This window comes from Heterocephalus glaber, unplaced genomic scaffold (genome assembly GCF_053883595.1).
Source record: "Heterocephalus glaber isolate CG9 unplaced genomic scaffold, H.glaber_assembly_v1.0 deba00001452, whole genome shotgun sequence".
NCBI classification, from domain to species: domain Eukaryota; kingdom Metazoa; phylum Chordata; class Mammalia; order Rodentia; family Bathyergidae; genus Heterocephalus; species Heterocephalus glaber.
The window spans coordinates 20,606,703-20,625,017 of NW_028258302.1; the positions used below are offsets into that span (position 1 = coordinate 20,606,703).

An 18,315-nucleotide genomic window follows, 5' to 3' on the forward strand; every position below is an offset into this window, starting at 1 on the left:
GCCCCTGCCTGTGAAATCTTCAGGGTATAAGAATCATTCAGTCAGATATTTAGTTCGGCACATATGTATTCTGCATTATAAACTTGGCTTCATGTCTCACAATTCATGTAAGAAATGTTAGTCCAAAGGTAAATCAATGAGTTTAAAACACCACATTGTTAATTTCCAGCCATGATTTTAACTGAGCCAGATTAATTCGGCAGCACTATGGGAATGCTTTCTCAGGTGCACCCCATCAGTGTGCAGGTTTGCCACCTCCTGGCCTTTGTAGTTCTTCTTGCTGATGCCTGAAATACTGACCTGCACAAAGGTTTGCCGCAGCCCAGGAGGCACATGCCAGCTTGGTCCTGTGGCCACCCTTTGCAGACAAGCCACAGCCCATCCCTGGAGCTGGGGGTGAATGTTACAACCTCCACCACCCACAGACACCGTCTTGGCTTAGATCCTTTCTGATCCAGGCATAGGTCCAAGCCCCTCACCACAGCTGCTCTAACAGATCAGATGGTGTTCACTTTGGGAGATCTGTGAGGACAGACCTGGGGTTTTAAGATGAGGCTTTCTGGTGGGCAGCAGAGGCACCCAGTGTAACTTCTCCACTGGTGCAGAGAATGCGTTCCTTTGGATCTGTATGCAGAGAACTCTCATCTTTAGCGTTGATAAAGAGACCTAGTGATCAGTTAGCATTATTTTTTTAGACTTAGGTCTTGTGAAGGTGTCTAGACCAGGGGTTGGCAATCTGGCCACCAAGTATAAGGTTTTCATGCTTCTTCATGGTTGAAAAAATGGAAGAACTTGGAGACACATGAAAATCAAATTTGAGGGCCCATAAATGAAGCTTTGCTGGGATGCAGCCATCCTCATGTGTTTACATAGGCTGCTTTCGTGCTTTGATGACAGAATTGAGTAGTTATAACAACTTAATGTACTATCTGGCCCTCTCCAGGAGTTGCCAATGCCTCGTTTAGACTAGCGTCTTGATTTCACAGGCAGGACAGCTTAAGTCCACACAGGTTATGGGACACCACACAGCTGGAGTCAGTGACCACAGACTAAAGTTCGACTCAGTTCCTCCCGGTGGCCAAACCTGAAGCCTTCTCTGGCTGACCAGCCCCCACACCAGCTTCTCCTGACTTGCACCCTACCAGCCAAGCCCCTCCCTCGCACTCACACACCGTCAGCACACAGATGCTGCCAAGTCGTTTAGTAATGTGCCAGCTGTAGTCAGGGAGCTGCCCGCCACGAGCAGAGGAGGAGGGCCGCCTGGTAGAGCGCCTCACACTCCAGGTTAGCCAGGAACAAGGTCTTCAGCTTCGTTTCCATGCAGGTCTTCTCTGTCAGCCTGTCAGTCAGCAGTGCGGCAGCTGACTGCTGGAGGAGCCAGCTGATCATCTTGTCTAATTTCAGATTCTTAAAGGCTAGAATGTCTCCACCCCAGAGGTTTAAATGAAGCACATTTGCAGCCACTCGGGCAGATGGTCTCTGCAACAGTAAGGGAAACAGGCTTAGAACAGTTGGACAAGCATTCAGCCCACACTTGCTTCATTAATGACCCAGGTTAAAGTAAAGTGGCAGGGAAGAAGCCACATGTCAGTCCCTTCATCTTCCTCAGGGCATTCCCAATCCAATTCTTCCACCCTCTGCCCCTCCTGATTCCCTTCCTCAGCTGACCAATACTAGCTGCCACCTACTGGGCTTCAGGCTTTTCCACCTGTACAGCTGTGCATGGGGGCAAAAGCTTGGGTGGAATACCGTCCATTTGAGAGGGTCCATATGCCTCTTGTGTATGGCTGTCTGGTCCCTGCTCAAGGCAAGGTACATTCTCATCACTTCCTAACTGGGTGTAGTTGCTGTTCTACAAGCTCCACTGTGACCCAGGAGGTGTGTGCAGTGAGAGGGCACCAGTAAATGGTAACAGCGGTGTGAGGCCAGGATGCCTGGGCTGTTTCTGCTCAGCAGCACCTGGATGGACCTGCCACTCCAATTATGGCTTCACACAGACTTGCCTTTATGTTAATTTCACAGTGGCCAGGTCTCCTCTCTGGAGATGTTTTCCCATCTCTCTGCTTAGATCTCAGCTGTTTACACATGCTACATCACTATTAAACGTACCTCAAAAATGCATCATTTTCTCTCTGAGTAACTTCCTATGCAACTATGAAAGCCAAGAAGTGGGACTGTTAGAATTCTGACTAATGGTTTGGTGACCAGCTTCTTTACACCCACACTATAGTTTAATACAAATGTTCCCCAAGACTCAGGTATTGAGGTGCTGATCTCATTGGCAGATTAACCCACTGCTGATTGCACAGCTGAATATGCTATTAGCAGGCAAGGCCTGTTTGGAGGAAGGAGGGTCTCTGGGGGTGTCCCTTTGAAAGGTGCATCTTTTCTCTGGCTCTTTCCAACTCTGCTTCCTGCTGCCATGGGTTGAGCAGCTTTCCTCCACTATGCCCTTCTGCCATGGTGTTTCTGCCTTGGATCTAGCTGACCATGGGCTGAAACTTTAGAAATCATAAGCCAAAATCAACGTTTTCTCCTTAAAACTGTATGTCAGGTATTTTTGTCCCAGCCAGCAGAAAGGTGACTGACACACTTCTGTTTACACTCACCTCTACTCCATTTTCTCCTGTAGCTGGCCCTGGCCTGTGTAAGACAGATGCTCTGCCTGCCACTGTAGCCCTTGCTCAAACCTGACCTTCACTCTGAGATGTGAACAGAGTGAAGTTTCCCCTCCACACAGTCCCCTCAAAGCCTGGGAGCAGCCTCACCTTGCTGGCCTCTCGCTGGAGCAGTGCCCTCACCAGCCGTCTCATGTCTAGAGGCACTGACTCGGGCAGTGCAGGCAGCTGAGCTTCTTGGTAACTTCGGCTTTCTAGGTAGGTGCTGCCTTGGCCGTAAAAGGGATTGGTGAGCCCAAAGATTTCATAGGCGATTGTTCCTACTGCCCAGGCATCGGCCTTGCTGTAGTCAATCACTGCCCTGGGGCCAGGATACGCCGTGGACACCTGCTCGGGAAGCAGAGGGTGAGACTCACATGCTGGCAAGTCTACAGTTCATGCTCCCGTGTGTCACCAGAGCCAGGGGTTTGAGTGGGCTGTGACTCAGACCCACAAGGACCTGCTGAGGCTGCCTGAAAAACTCACATCTCCAGGAACATTAGGGAGACCTGCGTTGAAGCAAAGTGGCAGGGAAGAAGCTGCATGTCTGTCCCTTCACTGTGAGAACAGAGTGTTGGTGGAGGATGTGCAAAGGGACTCACCTCAGGAGCCATCAGGCTGCCGTTCCCGCCCCGATCCACGTACCAGCTGGGGAAAGGTAACTGCAGGCCGATGTTCTCATCAGCCAGGCAGCAGCCAAAATCAGAGATCACAAGCCAGGGGCAGCCGTCTGCAAAGGAGGGGGCCGAGGTAAGCACAGTCTCCTCCTTCCCTTTGACAGGCTGCCTGGGTCCCTCTGGAAAACCACCACGACGTCTGGGTGAGCTGGGCTCACAGGGTCTGTGTTGATCCAGGAGTGCAGGCCAGCAAGGCCTGGGTGGGAGTCTGCTTGCTAGAAAGCTGATGTGGCAGGGATGCGGAAGTGCCTTGGGGAAGAAAATGCTCGGGCAAAGGGCTAGATAAAAGACTCTGGCTCTACCTAAATAATTTTCAAGTAACCAGATCTATCCCTGGAAAGGAGCTGGTGTTTGGCTCAGATAATCTCTAAGGGCACTTAAACTCCAGCAGTCTTGGATTTGAATTCAAAATCCCAATAAATCTAAGAAACAGCTACATTAGGAAGTAGTTATTTGTAAAAGGATTCACATAGCTCCTTTAAAAAGCCAGTTCCTTTAGTCATTTAGTTGCACATTTAATTATTTTAAAATCTCTAGTTTAAAGATTCATCATATGTATGAATCACTTTAACAGTACTCCCAGGCAGGTGGCCTCTGCTCAAATGATCCCAGTGATGGGGAAGTCATTATTGCCAGAGGCAGCATTTGGACAGCTTTCACTGCTTGAAACTTATTCTTCTTATTGAGCTAAAGTCTGCCTCTTTTTAGTCAAGAAAAATTGCAGCACCAAGGCTCTTGATCTGTAATGGGACAACAGAGAGGAATTTAGGAACTGTTACAGCATGGTCATCTGTCCCCTGGATCTGACTTAGGACAGCGTGAAAAGCCCAGCGCTGCCCTCCATGCTCCCTGTAGAGGTGTGAGGGGCGCAGGTGCTTACCTGCATCCAGCTCCACGAGGATGTTGTCAGACTTGAGGTCTCTGTGTGCAATGCCCTGCTGAACCAGATGGTCCACACCTTCCAACAGCTGCAGGGTCATCACAGTGGCCAGGTGGGGGCTCGGAGTGCTCATGTGAAGGTACTGGCGCAGGGTGCAGGGATAGCTGGGAGAGGACAGGGCCTCTGGCTATCACACAGCCAAATCCCTAGCATCTGAGCCTTTCCTCTTCACTTGCCTGTGGCTTCTGGATTTTTCTCCTACATATCCTTTCTGTTGCCACCCAACCACCATCCCAAAGCTAGGGAGTCAGAGCTGAGGCTCCAGAGGTTCAAAGTAACAGTACAGCCACTTGGTTCCTCAAACACCCAGTGCAGCAGAGATCGGTGGTTCCAGGGGTGAGGAAGGAGGAGCATCTCTTTAGGCAGGGCAAGCCATGGAGAAAGGGGAGCAGGCAAATGTACCCAAAGCACTGGGTGAGAAGGATGCTCTGGAGGAAGAGGAGTTTAGCTTCCCTGAGAATGGACCCTAAAGGGAAAGTGCTCTCCATCTAGGGCAATGCACACCTGCTGCCTGGTCTGTTCCTCCCTGAAGCCAAGGAAGCACTGCAACAACAGGGAAGCTCCCATTGGGAAGGAGAGGAACCCCCAGGTCCTGCCATACCCCTGCCACTTACTTCTTCATAACGAGGAACAGTGTGCGTCCATGGCCTAGGCCTTTGGGGTGGAGACGAGGGGGCAGCACATCTGGGTAGTCATCGAGGGCCCCTGGCAGCAGTGGCACCGAGGAGGTGAAGGCGCGGAAAACTCGGATGATGTTGGGGTGTGGGGCAAGCTGCTTGGGACCTCCCTTGGATTTTCTATTCAGTCAGATGAGACAAATGTATGAGGCCAGCATCAGAGACACCAGTTAGAAAAGGAAATGATCTACGGCCCCAACAAATACTTGCACTCATTTATTTACCAAATATTTACCATAGATGTGCTATTCTGGGTATTATACATGGTGTTGGGGACAAAAATCCAATGAGGATCATGCCCCCTGTGGCTTATTTTAGATGTCCCCCCAAAGCCTCATGCAGGCGAGATAGGGCTTTATTTTTTAGAGATGGCTGAATTTAGAGTGTATGGTGCTGGGATTAAGGGCTTGTGATTACTAAACCAGTATACATGAGTGACTGGTTTGGCACCACCCTAATCCTGGTTCTCTGAATAAGATAAAAGGGGCAGAAAGACACTGTTAAAGTCCCTTGTTGCCTTTGCCATGTTCTGCCGCCATGGACTACTGCCCCTCTGCCATGCCACCCTGCCTTGGAGCCAGCCAATTATGGACTGAAACCTCTACAAACAGTGAGCTAAATAAACCTTTCCTCCTTTAACTTTGAGTATCAGATATTTTGTCTCCGCAACAAGGGAAAAGTAACTCCGTCCTTCATCCCATTTTGTCCATCCATCCATCCATTCCTCCCTCCCTCCCATATGGCAGAACACAGTGGTCAAGGGACCCTGTGACAACCTGGCTTTGAATTCCAGGTCTGCCATTGTGAGTTCCTGGCCAAGTCATTTATCTCTGGGCTCAGTGCCAAGTGCAAAGGGGCATAAGGCAGGGGCATGCTGTATAAGGCTGGTAATACATGTCAAGTGCCTAGAATCATGGTCAGCACAGTAAGCACTCAGCAAATATTGGCTGTTACTACTACTGATTCAACTAACATTTACTGTTACCACACTAGGTACTGGACACTGTGCTAGCATGCTGTGGAGCTCAGCAGACAACAGGCCAGAGTCCTGTCCTCATGGGTTCGCAGTCTAACAGGAGAGGGACACTCACTGACTAAATAATGAAGGACAGGGATGCTGCTTAAATAGTTTCCATGGTTTCAGATTCTAGCATTGTCTTTGGTGAATGCAGAAGTGGACACATACAGTTAGTAGCTGTGATATGATCTATTTGTTCTGTCCTTTCCTCCTGGAAGCCCGCCCACAAACCCTCGGAGGCACAATGTCCACCTTGGACAGGGTGGGTCTGAGGGCTGTGTGCCAGCCCCACCTCTCAATCAAAGCTGACTGGACCAAGGGTGGGCACCTGCACCAAGGGCAGTGTGCCTACAGGCACACCAGAGATCAGATGGTCAGTGGAAAAAGGGACAGGACAGGTAGATCCTCTCTTTAGGAGTACAGTGAAGAAGCCTGCCAATGACGATGGAGCTGAGGTGGAAGAACACTCCAGGACTTCACTGGGCCACAGAAAGCCAGAGGGGTGCAAGTTGAAGGTCAACAGCAACAACCAGCCACAGGGGAGGAGATAAGATGCTGATGGTGAAGAGAGACCACAGCAAGGCCCAGAGGCAAGGCCAGATGATGCTGAAGAGCAAGACACCTGGCCTGCCCCTTGAGCTTTGTGGACTCAGCCCACACATGCTCTTGTCTGCTCCCTCTGTGTCACCCTGGGGTGCTCCTGTTCCATGCAGCATGGCTCATGCCATTGGGCAGGAGGGAGAAGCAGAACCGCAGTGAGATTGCCTGGCCCCAGCAGATGTCACGGGAGTGCGGAGGCAGAGCTGGGGCTGTGCTGGAGAGGTATGTGAGGTGTCTGAACTGAGACCTATACGGGTACAGCTGACTGCACACTTGGGACTGTCGGGATGTCCCTACTCCACTGAGAAAAGTCCTGTGGACTTCCGTATGTGGGGGGCAGCGTAAAGATGGGGAAGGGCAGAAATAAGGTGGGAGAAGCAGGGAAGGGATCAGATCACAGAGGCTCTGCATCCCAGGCCCCTCAGAGCGCAAAGGCTGGGCGGTGCTGCCCACAGAGTGGTCTCAGGGAAGAGTGTCTCCTGAGACCCAGCAGCACCTCAGCTCACACCCTTGCCCCAGCCACCCCAACAGGCACTGACAGAACTGGGGCAAACAAACAAATGTCATGACAACACTTAAAGGGAGGCCAATGCTGCCAGGGCAAAAGGAACCATCTGCAGCTCCTCTAAGCCCTAGTAGCTGACGCTCAGGTGTGTGCTTTTCTCTGCAGAGTTAGGAGGCAGCAAGGACTGCAGTTCTAAGCCACCCCAGCAGCTGCTCCCTTCGGCTGCAGCCTCAGTCTCACTGCAGCCTCCCAGGCTAGGATTTCCATGTGGGGTCGCTAAGTTTCCAATTCTGTCTCCTTGCTTTTGACAGAACTAAGTTCTATAAACCAGCCCTCCATAAATCACCAGAACTGCAGCACCCCCTCCACCATGGGGTTCAAATGTTAAGGGGAGCATGAGTGTCCCCTCTGTCACCAGCAAGAGCGTCAGGCATCGCCACCTGTAGATTTATGAGCTGAAGTGTAGCAGCAGTCCATGTGCTCCTCCCTCTGCTGCAGGTGCCTCCTGTCCTGTACCTAGATAATGGCTGTCATCCTTCCAAAGGCAGCATCAACTGTCCCTCTGAGAAGCCTTCTGAAGGGCCCCTCTTCCTCCTCCTCTGGGCTCCCTCAGCCTCTGTGCCCTGGGCTCTCTGCTCAATACCTGAGGGGCTCTGGCGTCACTCTTGGGGAATGGACTTTTTACACATCTCTGCATCAGCAGGCGCTGAGGATCTTGGTGGAGTGCTTCTTCCTACAGGAACAGGGCTCATTTGTATCACTAGGTGGCACTGCACCTGTGCACGATCACAAAAATCAGAGACCTCTATTTATCAGCATTCTGAACTGGGCAGGACCTTGTCTCCCTGTGTGAATTAGCAGTCTGCATTGCTAAATGGGGTCAGGAGATTGTCAGTCTTTCCCAAGATCAACTGTCCACACACTGATCTGAGATCAGTGTGCATTAGGCCTTTATTGTCTGCTGTGTGGCTGGTCAGACACACTGTGCGGAATGCTGGGGACCAGGGAGATTGTGCTCTCAAAGGCACTTGCTCTTTACAGGCACTTACCTGTACGCGACTGCTCCATACTCCCCAGCCAAGGCCACTCGACTAGCTGGGACCAGCTCCTGGCTCATTTTGCTCAAGATGGCTTCGCTGGAAGAGCCCGCCTGGAACAGTATAATGCAGCCAGTGTTACACAGTCCGGATGGAAGGCAAGTTCCAAGCCCCACCTGTAATCTGGACCAGATAGCTGCTTCCTGAACTGGCTTTGACCTTCCAGATAAGATAACCTCTCAAATCTGCCTTTGAGCCTGATCCCTGGGTAAACTGTGGGGATAATTTGCAGCATGCAGCTTCAGAATCTCATGTAAATGAACAAGGAAGCCTAACCACAGAGTACCCTGTCTGTGGAGAAGCTATGTCCTTTTCCATCTACTTCAAGGAAAAAAACCCACCAGGAGGTCCACTTAGATGGGCATTTGGAGAAAGAGGACGGGGCCTGTCCTTACCGAGATGTTCCACATCATCTTGATGGCGAGGGGAAAGGCTGGGGCCCCTGCAGCCTGTTCATCCTCTCCATGTGGGATGACGTCTGGGCCTCTCCCTGGAAGCAGCCTGGTGCTCTTTGTCTTCTCTAGGTACTGGGGTAATGTAAGCAGGGTGGCTTCATACACGGCAGCACTGCAGCCCTTGCCAAGGGACTGTCCAATCAGATAGTCCTCCAGCCGGAAGCCCTGCCAGCATCGCATGTCTAGCGGGACAGGAACTGGCTTGTTTTTCTGGGTAAAAATTGCCTGTGAGGAAACAAACCCACCATGACCAGGGGGCTCCAGGTGAAGGCAAAGAGAGTGGAGAGAGGTATAGTGAGGCTGGGTCCTCACAGGTAGGATCGAGAGCCAGTCACAACACCCACCCTGGGTTTGACTGCTCACCCTGGGTGCAGGCCCTGCTTCTGTCTCTGTTTGGAATAATCTTTTTCCCACTCTGCTGAGCCATGATCAGAGCATACTGGACACAGCACTGCAAGTCAGCAAGCAGGTGAGAACTTCCAGGCCTCGCAGCTGCTTTTGTGGGCCTCACTGTCCCTGCGGCCTTGGGCTGTCTGGAAACAGCTCTCTGAAGACTTTGACAGCTCTGGGATGGCTACCAGGGCTGTGGGATCAACAGGGACCCCAGGTGGCCTTGGCAGGGATGGGTAAGATCAAGAGTAGCTGTGAGCTGAGTCACTGAGTGCTATCTTCCCAGCTGGGCCTGGCGGGTGCTGCCCAGCTAGCACTGCTCAGAAAGGCAATGAGTGTGCATGTGAGAGTGCTGACGGGAGCAGGCTGGGTGGGAGTGCTGGGACTTCGCAGGGCTGGGACCTACAGCCCATTTCCCAATCTCTGGGCTGGTCCCTGCTCCAGGTGGTGATGTCATTTCTCATCACCCAGGCTCCACTTGTGTTCTCAAATGGTCTGATCTGGTGACCTCTTCCTTTCCAAATACACAGTCAGTCACCCTTGAGTGCCAGGGGCATTTAGTACCCAAGCCTTCTCTTGGGGTTGGGAACAGGGAAGTGATATATGAAGCAGTGCCATGCAATCTGGCCCAGAGGGCAGTGAAGGGACTGTGTGATCGCAGAGAAGTCCAAAGTGAGTGCCCCTTAGCAGGCTACCAAATACTGTCAGCCCTCCATACCTGCAGGTTCTGCACCTATGATTCAGCCAACTGTGGATGGGAAATACTTGAAAAAAAACCTACAAGTGTACCAAACATGTATAGAATGTTTTGTCATTATTCCATAAACAATGTACTATGATAACTATATGCATGGCATTTACATTATATGGCCATTATAAGTTACCTAGAGATGATTTACAGGAGGACCCGGGCAGGGTCTATGCAAATGCTAGCCCATCTTTTATAAGGGAATTGAGCATCCAGGGGTTTTGGTATCTGGAGGAGGTCCTGGAACCAATATCCTGTGGATGCCAAGGGACAACAGTGCCTTGTCCTGCAGTTTTGCCTGACTAGGCTGAGCCTGTCAGCCTGAGCTTTCAGCCACTTCTCTGTAGACTCCTGCTCATACCACCCGGTGCCCCTCATGTCCTCAGTCTTGCTCTGCCTGGCACATCTCTATTCCCTCATCAAACTCAACCCAAGCTCCTTCCTCTACAAGAAGCCACCATGATGACCTAGCCCATGGCAACTTCCTTCTGGAGAATTCCTAAAGCACTCAGTAGATATACATTACACAGTAACTCTGAACTTTTTAATAAAAATGAAAGTCTAAACTAGGAGTGGTGGCACACACCTGTAATCCCAGCACTTGGGAGGCTGAGGCAGTACTGCCGTGAGTTCAAGGCTAGTCTCAACTACATAGCAAGGTCCTGTCTCAAAAAAAAGTCTAATCTTCCCTATCTTTCCTAGCCAATAAGTTGGGGTTTTTTATTTGTTTTTTGAGACAGGGTCTTACTATGTAGTTCAGGTTTGCCTTGAACTCACTATGTAGTCCAAGTTGGCCTGGAACTCCTGGAGATCCTCCTGCCTCAGCCTCCCAAGTGCTCGGATTACAGGTATGTGCCACCACACCGGGAAACCAATACATTTTATAAATTCCACGGAGCAGAAGCAAAATTTTATAGAATAATCCCACATCAACCATGATTTTGAAAATAAGATAATTTTTAAACTTTTTTTTTTGGTACCAGCGATCAAACTCGGAACCTTGTGCTTGTGAGGCAGGCAGTAGAGCCACTGAGCTAAATCCCTGACCCTTACTTTTGTTTTTTTTTGGGGGGGGGCAAGTATCTCACTATGTAGTTCAGGCTGGACTTGAACTCCTGGCAATCCTCCTGCCTCAAACTCCTGAATGCTGGGATTACAGACGTGTGCCAGCACTTCCATTTGTTGTGGTTTGGATCTAAAATGTCCCCCAAACAGCTCATGGTTTGACATGGCTTTTGGAAGGTGATTGGGTCACAAAGCTTTGGTGGATTATTGGACGATGTCCCGGCTCACTCACCTCCTGCCTGCCCTGAGTGCACCCATGCTTCCCAGCCATGCTGCTCGGCCTCACTGCGGGTCCAGAAGCAAAGGGAACTGAGCAACCATGGATTGAGAGCTCTGTACAAGCCAAAGTGACCCTTTCTCCTTTAAGCCACCTTTACCAATATTTTCTGGTTTTGTTTTTTGTTGTTTTTTTTTTTTTGGTTCTGGGGAGTAAACTTGGGACCTTGTGCTTTCGAGGCAGGCAGGGACACCACTGAGCTAAATCCCTAGCCCATCAATATTTTCATATGGTGACAGAAAGCTGACTACCACTCCAAAGTATGTGGTTCAGCAGCATGAAGCACATCCACAGTGTTGCGCAGACACCATCACCATCACTCCAGACATTTTTCTCATCTTGCAAAACTTAAACTGTGGGGCTGGGGATTTAGCTCAGTTGTGCTGTGCCTGCCTTGCAAGCTGCACGATCCTAAGTTTGATCCCGGGCACTGGAACAAAACAAAACAAAACAAAACAAAACAAAACACCTGAAACTGTGTATCGATGAAACAGGAACTCTGGTTCTCCCTCCCACCCTGCCTGGAACCACTGTTTCATTTTCTGTCTCTGAATCTATTCTGGGAACCTCTCATAAGGGAACTGCACACCATTTGACTTCAAGGTTTGCCCACGTTGCAGCACATGTCAGAATTTTCTTCCTTTTTTGAGGAGGAACTGTAACATTCTATTGTGTGCACACACACATTGTCTACCTGTTTACCAGCCAAGGACACCTAGGCCACTTTCATCTCCTGATTATTATAAATAAAGCTGCTATGAACATGGTCATATAAATATGTTAATGTCTGTGCTGTCAATTATTTCGAGTGTACAATCAGAAGTGGAATTTCTGAATATAATAATTTTGTTTTTAATATTTGAGGAATCACCACACTGTTTTCCATTGCAGCTGCTTGTAAACAGGCTTTTGTATGAACATGGTTTTAATTGCTCTGGTAAATGTCCATGACTGCAAGGAACAGGTCGTATATTTAATGCATGTTTAATGTAAGAAACTGCTAAATTATTTTCCATTTTATATTACCATCCACTTATGACTGGATTTTTTTTTTTTTTTTGGGTGCTGGGATCAAACCTAGGGTCTCGTGTATGCTAGGCAAGCACTCTACCACTGAGCTGTTCTTTTTGTTTGTGTTTGTTTCTTTTTAAACATGCCTCCATCTAGGAATAGAGAACAATTATGATTTTACTCCAGTCTGACACGACACGCAATTTTAGTAATACCAGAAATACCAATCTGGTGATTTTGTTCAAGAGAAGTCAAATGCCTGACTTTTCAATGTAGAATTAATGAGTAACTAATTAAAAATTTTAAGATACAGGAGGATACTGAAGGACCCTAGCTAACAAGACAGACTCCATATTGCTGCTTGACCCACCTGCTTGCCCTTTAGATGAACTCAGAAGGAGGAAGCTTAGAAACCTCCCCGCCTTAGAGAGTCTCTTAGAAACAACAATTAATCAACTATTGTTTTACAAATGTTCTAGCGACAGGACGTTCTGCTCCTGTACCTTTTGCTTGCTTTGCTGGTTCTATCCCATAGCAGGGCCTAGAAACTGCTGGCCCCAAAGGTATATAAAATATGTTAATCTCCCCCAGTCAGGACTCAGGTCCGATGCTCTGCTCAGTTCCCGGCCAGTAATAAACTCCTGTGTGGACTTAATATCGGTCTCTGGTTGGTTCTTTCTCGCTGGGTGCAACAGATACAGTGTAAGAAAAGGACATGTGAATGGTAAACTTAGGTGGATTAATCTAAGTAAAAGGGAAAAAAAAATCTCCTTTGTTTTAAGCAGGATTTGTTAAATTTCCCATCCTTGGTTTCTGTCAGCTAAGTGGCAGCAAAAGACAAGAAAGAACAAGGGTTGGGCACCAGGCTAGACCTCACCTGTCAGCCCACACTGGGAAAAGCTCAATCAAACACAAGACACTGCTGAAGAGAAACAAGAATTGGGCTGGGAACCAGGAACAGGAAGGCTGCTTGGTCCTTAGCCTGCTGTGTCCTTGGTGCATCACTACATCCTCTACCCCTTCGGCCCTGTCTGTAAAATTCAGGACTACACTTACTCACATGAGTGGTTCCCAGGCCCAGGAAGGACCGACCTCTCTGAAGAGGGTGGAATTCTGGCAGTCGCAGCCTTCAAATTTGAACCAAAGTCTGGCTCTTCCCTGGGTCTGCAACCTGCCCTGTTGGCCTGCCCTGCAGACTTTAAGATTTGCCAGCCCATAATGAGCCAAGTTCTTAAAATAAATCCCTCTCTCTAAATATACACACCCTACTCGTTCTGTTTTGTCTGAAAACCTGATACTAGATGGTGGAGCAAATACAGAAATCTCTGAGCTATTTATTTTAAACATTTAAAAAGCCTAGCAGGGCCAGGGATTTAGCTCAGTGGTTCCACCGCCTGCCTCGAAAGCGCAAGGACTCGAGTTCGATCCCTGGTACCAAAAAAAAAAAAAAAAGGTGACAGTTTGGACTGGGGATTTAGCTCAGTGGTTCCGCTGCCTGCCTTGCAAGCAGGAAGTCCCAAGTTCGATCCCCGGTACCAAAAAAAAAAAAAAAGCCTAGCACCCCCTATGTTTGCAGTTACCAGTGGTAAGTCTACACGATTTAATTAAAACGTTAGGCCTGCTGTTTTCTCCTGCTGCTGGTAGTTTTTACTGCAGTTTCAGTGGTCACTGATTAAACATTTGGCTAAACTAGGCAGCCTGGATCAGTGGTTGAGGGCAGACTTTGGAAAGCCAGATTTCGGGGACCACCTTTATTAGCTGTGTCTGAGCAAGTCAGTTCACCTCTCTGAGTACATGTCCTCCTCCACAAACTGGGGATGACAGCTACCTCAAGGGGTAAGAGTTATGACAGCTGTCATTACATTTTTAGAAAATTTACACAAAGTCATTTACCATGATGCAACTGGTGTTATAAATAGCATATTTTCCAAAACATGCTGTTTGACAAAAGGAAACAGTTAAGGAAATGTGAGCTGCTGGTCTCACACCAAACCATCAGTAAAGGTGAAATAAGTCAATTTTTTTTTGGTACCGGGGATCGAACTCAGGACCTTGAGCTTCCAAAGCAGGCGCAGTGCCAGAGCTAAATCCCCGGCCCCGAAATCAATTTTAACTGGTTATTTTCAAGGACCTTAATCTCCTCCCAAACCACTTGCACCCACCACCAGCTCAAAGCACAGCGCCTCTCCACGACACATTCCTACTTTCCAACCAAGATCCGCCCACGCATTTAGTCGCTTTTGCAGATTGTCCCGCCCCTCCCCTAATCCCGGCCCGTCCCAGGTTCAGGGCCCGCCCACAGACCCGCCCCCAAATCCCTGGCTTGGGCTGCTGGCTACACCTGCCCTCTAGTCCTGCTCCATCCCGGTTCAGGATCTGGCCCCAACCATAGCCCAGCCAACCCCGGCTCAGGGTCCGCCCACCAATCCCGCCCCGGCTCTTAGCCCCACCCACCACAAGACACGCCCACTCCTGCCCCCGCACCCAGTCCCGGGCTCACCTGGATCTCTTGGCAGGCTGAGGCTGCCCGCCTGCTCTCTGCCTGCTTTTCCTCGATGAAGCCCAGCCCCAGCCCGAAGGCCAAAAAGACCGCTCGGCCGCAAGGGCCCGCGCCGCCCCGGGCCCGCACCATGAACTGCCGCTGCAGTCGAGCCGCCAGCCCGGCCACCGACTGGCGGAAGAAGCGGTAGCGCTCGGGGAGCCCGAGCCCGAACCCACGCGCCTCTGCGCCGAGCCCCGGGGCCCGGCCCGCGCGCTCTCCACGACCCCAACCTGCCGCCGGGCCAGGCCGCCCCCAGCCGTAGGCCGCGCCGGGCTTGGCCGTGAAGCGCAGCAGCAGTGCTCGACTCAGCTGCAGGCCGCGGCCCAGCAGCTGTCGCACAGCCATGGTGGAGCCGCGACCGGTCCCGCTGCCGCCACCAGCGTCTGGGCCTCAGGTGAAAACAAACTTCTGGGCGGTTCCTCCGCGCAGCCTCAGCAGTCACTGGTGGGCGGGGCGGCGCCTGCGCCAGTTCCCTGGCTGGGGCTCGAGGGCCTCGGGCTGATTTGCATTTTGGACAACCCAGATGGAAGGTTGCCAGGTCCTTCTACTTGTAAGCATCGCTGCTCCTGACCAGAATCGAGAAATTGAGAAGGAAAACAAATATTTATTAACCTTCCTACCAGTGAGACAAATGTCAGTTTTATAGATAAAGGCAGCGGGGTGTGGTGATGCACATCTGTAATCCCAACAGGAGGCTGAAGCAGGAGGATGGTTGTGAGTTCGAGGCCAGCCTGAGCTACACAGTAACACCTTGTGTCCAAAAAAAAAGAAAAAAAAAATTGGGCCAGGTAACGTAGCTCAGAACGCAAGGCCCTGAGTTGGATTCCTGGTACTAATATATCTATAGATGGAAAGAACAGTGTGTAGGTCACATCCAAGTATCAAAGCTAAGATTAAAGTTTGAGGCTCTTTGTTGAGTTCTTTGACCTCTTCAATGCCCTTCCGCTCCTCTACAGGTCCAGAGTCCCAGAGCTTCCTCCACCCTGGAAAATCTCAGCCTAGGGCCACAGTTTAAGGGAAGGTGAGCCCAGGTCCCAAGACGAGGAAGTTTGCCCATCGTCACACAGTTTGTTAATAACAGAGTCCTGTTACCCAAACATGCTATTAGGAATCCTGATAAATAGATACTATTGAGTGATGTCTTTTTTCTTTTTCTTGTCCTTATTTTTAAAATGGGAATTTTCAGCTGGGCATGGTGGCTGAGGTAGGAGGATTGCCCTGAGTTCAAGGCCAGTCTGGGCTACATAGTTCGAGGCCAGGCTGAACTGCATAGTGAGACTGTCTGAAAAGGGGGGGGGGGCATTTTCAAATATAAATACACAAAAATAGTGAACCCCATATATTTGTCAGCCAGCTACAGCAATTATCAACAGATACCCATTATTTTTTACCTAAACTTTCCTATCTCCTGCTCCATTTTAAAGCACATTTCAGACATCCTATTACTTCATTAGTAAATACTTAAGTATCTAAGAGATGAGAAGTCTCCATCCCTGGTACCATATCATCTCTAAAAAGATACTCCATAATATTCAACACTCAGGCAACATTTAGATTTCTCCATTTTTTCGTTTTGTATTAGTTATTCAGATTGGGATCCAAACAAAGTCTATGCAATTTATTTGTTTCGTGAGTTATTTTTTAGTCAGGGACTAAGTCATCCCAGAGCTGAGGTCCATGTTGTAGCACTACCTTTTTCAAATGTTCCTGCAATTTTGGATACCTGTCCCTCTTTCCCAGAAGGCCCATTGAGGATAAAAAGCTCTGAAACATGTAAAAACATTTTTTGTAGGTGTGGCCTTGTGTTTCTGTGTGTGATTAGGTAAACTTCTGAACAAGGAGACATCTGTCTGGTCTGAGAAGTGTATTCGCTCTTTTGAGTAGAAAGGCTCAGCGTAACTCATTATCTCAGAGTTTATCTCCATTAGTAAGTAAGAATAGGAAGCTTGCATGTAGAGATCAGGAAAGTGCAAAAGGACCCATCTTTGGATTGATGAACTTATGGCCAGGGATTTAGCTCAGTGGTTCTGCTGCCTGTCTCACAAGCATGAGGACCCGAGTTCAATCCTCAGTACCAAAAAAAAAAAAAAAAAAAATTTGTGAATTGATGAACTTAATCATATGTAGATATGAGATCTACTGTATAGGTATAGGAACGGGAAGTCAGTAATTTCTAAGTATAGAATTACAGAAACACATGCATATCTTCCCCAAGAATGCTCAGAGCAGCATTGTTCAGCATTGTGTAAAGCTGGAAACAACTCAGGTGCCCATGTGTAGTAGCTGGATCAATTGTGGTATATTCCCCCAATGGAATACTAAAACCGTAAGAGTAGACAGTTTACAACTACATGCAACAGCATGGATATATTTTATAAACATACCAATGAATTAAAGGCATACTAAGGAGTAAATACTGTGTGATTCCATTTATGTGAAATTCAAAGGCAGCTAAATCTATAATCTAAAATGAATAATCCAAGTCAGGATTGTGAATTCCTTTGGGAGGGTAGTTATTAGAAGGGGACCTGAAGGGCCGGAGATTTAGCTCAGTGGTTCTGCTGGTTGCCTCACAAACACAAGGACCAGAGTTCGATCCCCAGTACCAAAAAAAAAAAAAAAAAAAAAAAAAGAAGGGGATCTGAAAAGACTTTGAGTGCTGTGACATTCTCTTTCTTGATTTGTGTTTGTTCATGTGGTGAAAATTTGGATCACTGTACACTTGATTGAGACAGGAGATTAGGGCGTGGCCTGCCAGCTGGGCAAGTGGGTGTGACCTGTCAATCACAGAGAGCCAGGAGGCAGGCTGCATTCCCCGAAAAACAGTTGCCATGTCCTGTACCTGGAACCAACTAGAAAGTGCTATCTTCAGTTCTTCTGGTGTGAAATCAAGCAGGTTTTTGATAGTATGGCTAGATCTGACGTCAGCCTAAAGAGTAGGGGTCCTAAGGATGTCAGCCATTAACCTCATGGCCACAGGTTTCTCACTCTGCAGAGGTACCTCTTTTCCTATCTTTAATAAATGTAAAACCTTACTGCCTTTTTTGCTGGTCTTGTCCAGTTCTTTGGAACAAGAACCTGGAAAGAATCCCTGGAGAGAACTCAACAGAACCCCAGTAACACTATGCTTTGTGTAGTTTTCTGTGTGACCTCTCTCTCTCTCTCTCCCTCCCTCCCTCCTTCCTTCTTTCCCTCCCTCCCTTTTTCCTTCTTACCCTGTTTCCCTGGAATTGAACCATGCCCTACCACTGAGCAACACCCCCAGCTCCTGTGTGTAATATTTCAATAAAATTTTAGATGAAAAGCTTTTTAATGCAATGAAATGTTTTTGAATATTCCAGTCTAACTCATTTGTGGTCTCAGATGTTTACAAAGTGAATTAATAACTGATAATGTGTTAAAGTTTGTAAAGTTTATTCACCTATGTTTTCACTTAGTGATTTTCAACAATCACATCTTAATAATGAACTTTGTCACATCGTAAACCTTGAGCTGAACTTTGCCCTGCAGGAGTGCACATCTCAGCCTATTTCAGCAGCACTGAGGACTGTACTTGCCACTGTCTAGGCCAGCTGGCTTTAGGAGACACCTCCTCCCTGGACTACTCTTATTAAACATTTTTTTCTAGTACTGGGGATTGAACTAGGGATTTATAA

The 18,315-nt window shown here is 48.7% G+C and overlaps 1 protein-coding gene across 1 annotated transcript; it reads right to left on the bottom strand.

Annotated features, from left to right (window-relative positions):
- Positions 1 to 48: 48 nt before the first annotated feature.
- On the bottom strand, positions 49 to 15,097 carry Pink1 (PTEN induced kinase 1). Its single transcript, XM_004850472.4, has 8 exons — positions 14,618 to 15,097; positions 8,567 to 8,851; positions 8,124 to 8,224; positions 4,889 to 5,071; positions 4,215 to 4,378; positions 3,260 to 3,387; positions 2,769 to 3,005; positions 49 to 1,479 (listed from the first exon to the last, which is right to left on the bottom strand). Exons 1-8 carry the CDS (start codon positions 15,002 to 15,004, stop codon positions 1,222 to 1,224), a joined length of 1,743 nt encoding a protein of 580 aa, XP_004850529.1. The 5' UTR covers positions 15,005 to 15,097; the 3' UTR covers positions 49 to 1,221.
- Positions 15,098 to 18,315: the final 3,218 nt, after the last annotated feature.